At 30.1% G+C, this 1361-nt stretch overlaps 1 protein-coding gene across 1 annotated transcript in view; it reads left to right on the top strand.

Moving 5' to 3' along the window:
• LOC119592179 overlaps nt 1–622 on the top strand; it is a gene marked incomplete in the record, with an annotated part of 12907 nt that extends 12285 nt beyond the window's left edge. The window contains 2 exon segments of the mRNA XM_037941009.1: nt 92–251; nt 485–622. Of these exon segments, the coding sequence (XP_037796937.1) occupies nt 92–251; nt 485–557 (233 nt within the window).
• Nucleotides 623–1361: the final 739 nt, after the last annotated feature.

Below are 1361 nucleotides of genomic sequence, written 5' to 3'. Positions count from 1 at the left end.
TTTTTTTTTTTTCTCAAGACTGAAAAACTATAAACCCACATGCAAAAAAAAAAAACAATGACAAATCTCCATCGTTCTTTTTCTCTCGTAGGTCGTGTCATGACGATAGTATCAGCAATGGCTCAGCTGTCTTTGCTAATGGGGTCGCTGATCTTTGACATGCTTTATCCTATCTTTGTTTCTCTCAATTATCCTGGAGTGACCTTCCTCTTAGCTGCGGGCTGTTTAGGAACTTCCACAATTATTCTTGGGTAAGTAGCATTTCCATGTATTATGCAACTTTTCTTTATATTAATGATCTGTAGATTGATTAATAATGTTATAAGGGCAGTACTGATAATAATACCTATGAGGGCAATATTGAAATGCTAATTGTGAGGTTTTTATTATCCTTAATATTGATATCAAAAGTAATACTAGTGATAATATTAGCAATCGTTGTAGTATTATCGTTACAATTGTAGTTTTTGTTTATAAATTGCAGATATGTGAACTGGCATCTCAATAGAGTAAAGAATTGTGAAGAACTTCGCCCTCTAATTCAACCCGTGGAGTAAAATATATTGTAAATTAAAATCTGTATGTAAAAATTGAGAGAGAACGAAATATTTGTTTTTTCAATGTTGAAAAATGATGTATAAATCCAGAGAGAAAGGAAGAAATGTTCTTGATGTAGAAAATGTTGTAGAAATCCAGAGAGAAAGAAATTGTTCTCTGATGTTGAAAAATGATGTATTAATCCACAGAGAAAGAAATTATTGCTTTTGATATTTAAACATTATTGTGAATGTTATCTAAAAAAATCTTATTTTCTCATACTATTTGCTGCTTTCAGCAATCCCTATTAATGAATCGTATATTTATATTTTGCCTGTATAAGTTGCAAATATACTTTACTATAATATGATTTTATATTAAATATTTTTTTTCTGGTTTGTCTTTCTTTTTTAACCATTATATAGATTGCAATATTCACATAAAATATAACATGAAATTAGAATCTGCCAGACACTTGTGTATTGGACCAAAAATGCTTTCTTTATACATGGTAACAGAAAAGTATGTAAGCTGACCCTGTTGAAAGAGGCTTATTATCCAAAATATGTCACTAATCAAGTCTGAAAATTCACTTACTTTTGTGAGTAACATGGTCCTGATCTAATTGTTGTTCTTTTGCTGTTATTATTTGCAAAAGTAGCCTAATTTTGAGTAAACAATATAGCAAGAACCTTTCAAGCAAGGTGACCTGTGTGACCATGATAGTAAGATACATTTGCAGTATATCAAATGTTACTTATAGTGTCTTCTACACCTACATAAAACAAACAGTTTTTGCATTTAACAGTGAGTAGTGAAATATA

Source organism: Penaeus monodon, chromosome 29 (genome assembly GCF_015228065.2).
Source record: "Penaeus monodon isolate SGIC_2016 chromosome 29, NSTDA_Pmon_1, whole genome shotgun sequence".
NCBI lineage: Eukaryota > Metazoa > Arthropoda > Malacostraca > Decapoda > Penaeidae > Penaeus > Penaeus monodon.
This window is presented reverse-complemented; position numbering and strand designations above follow the sequence as displayed.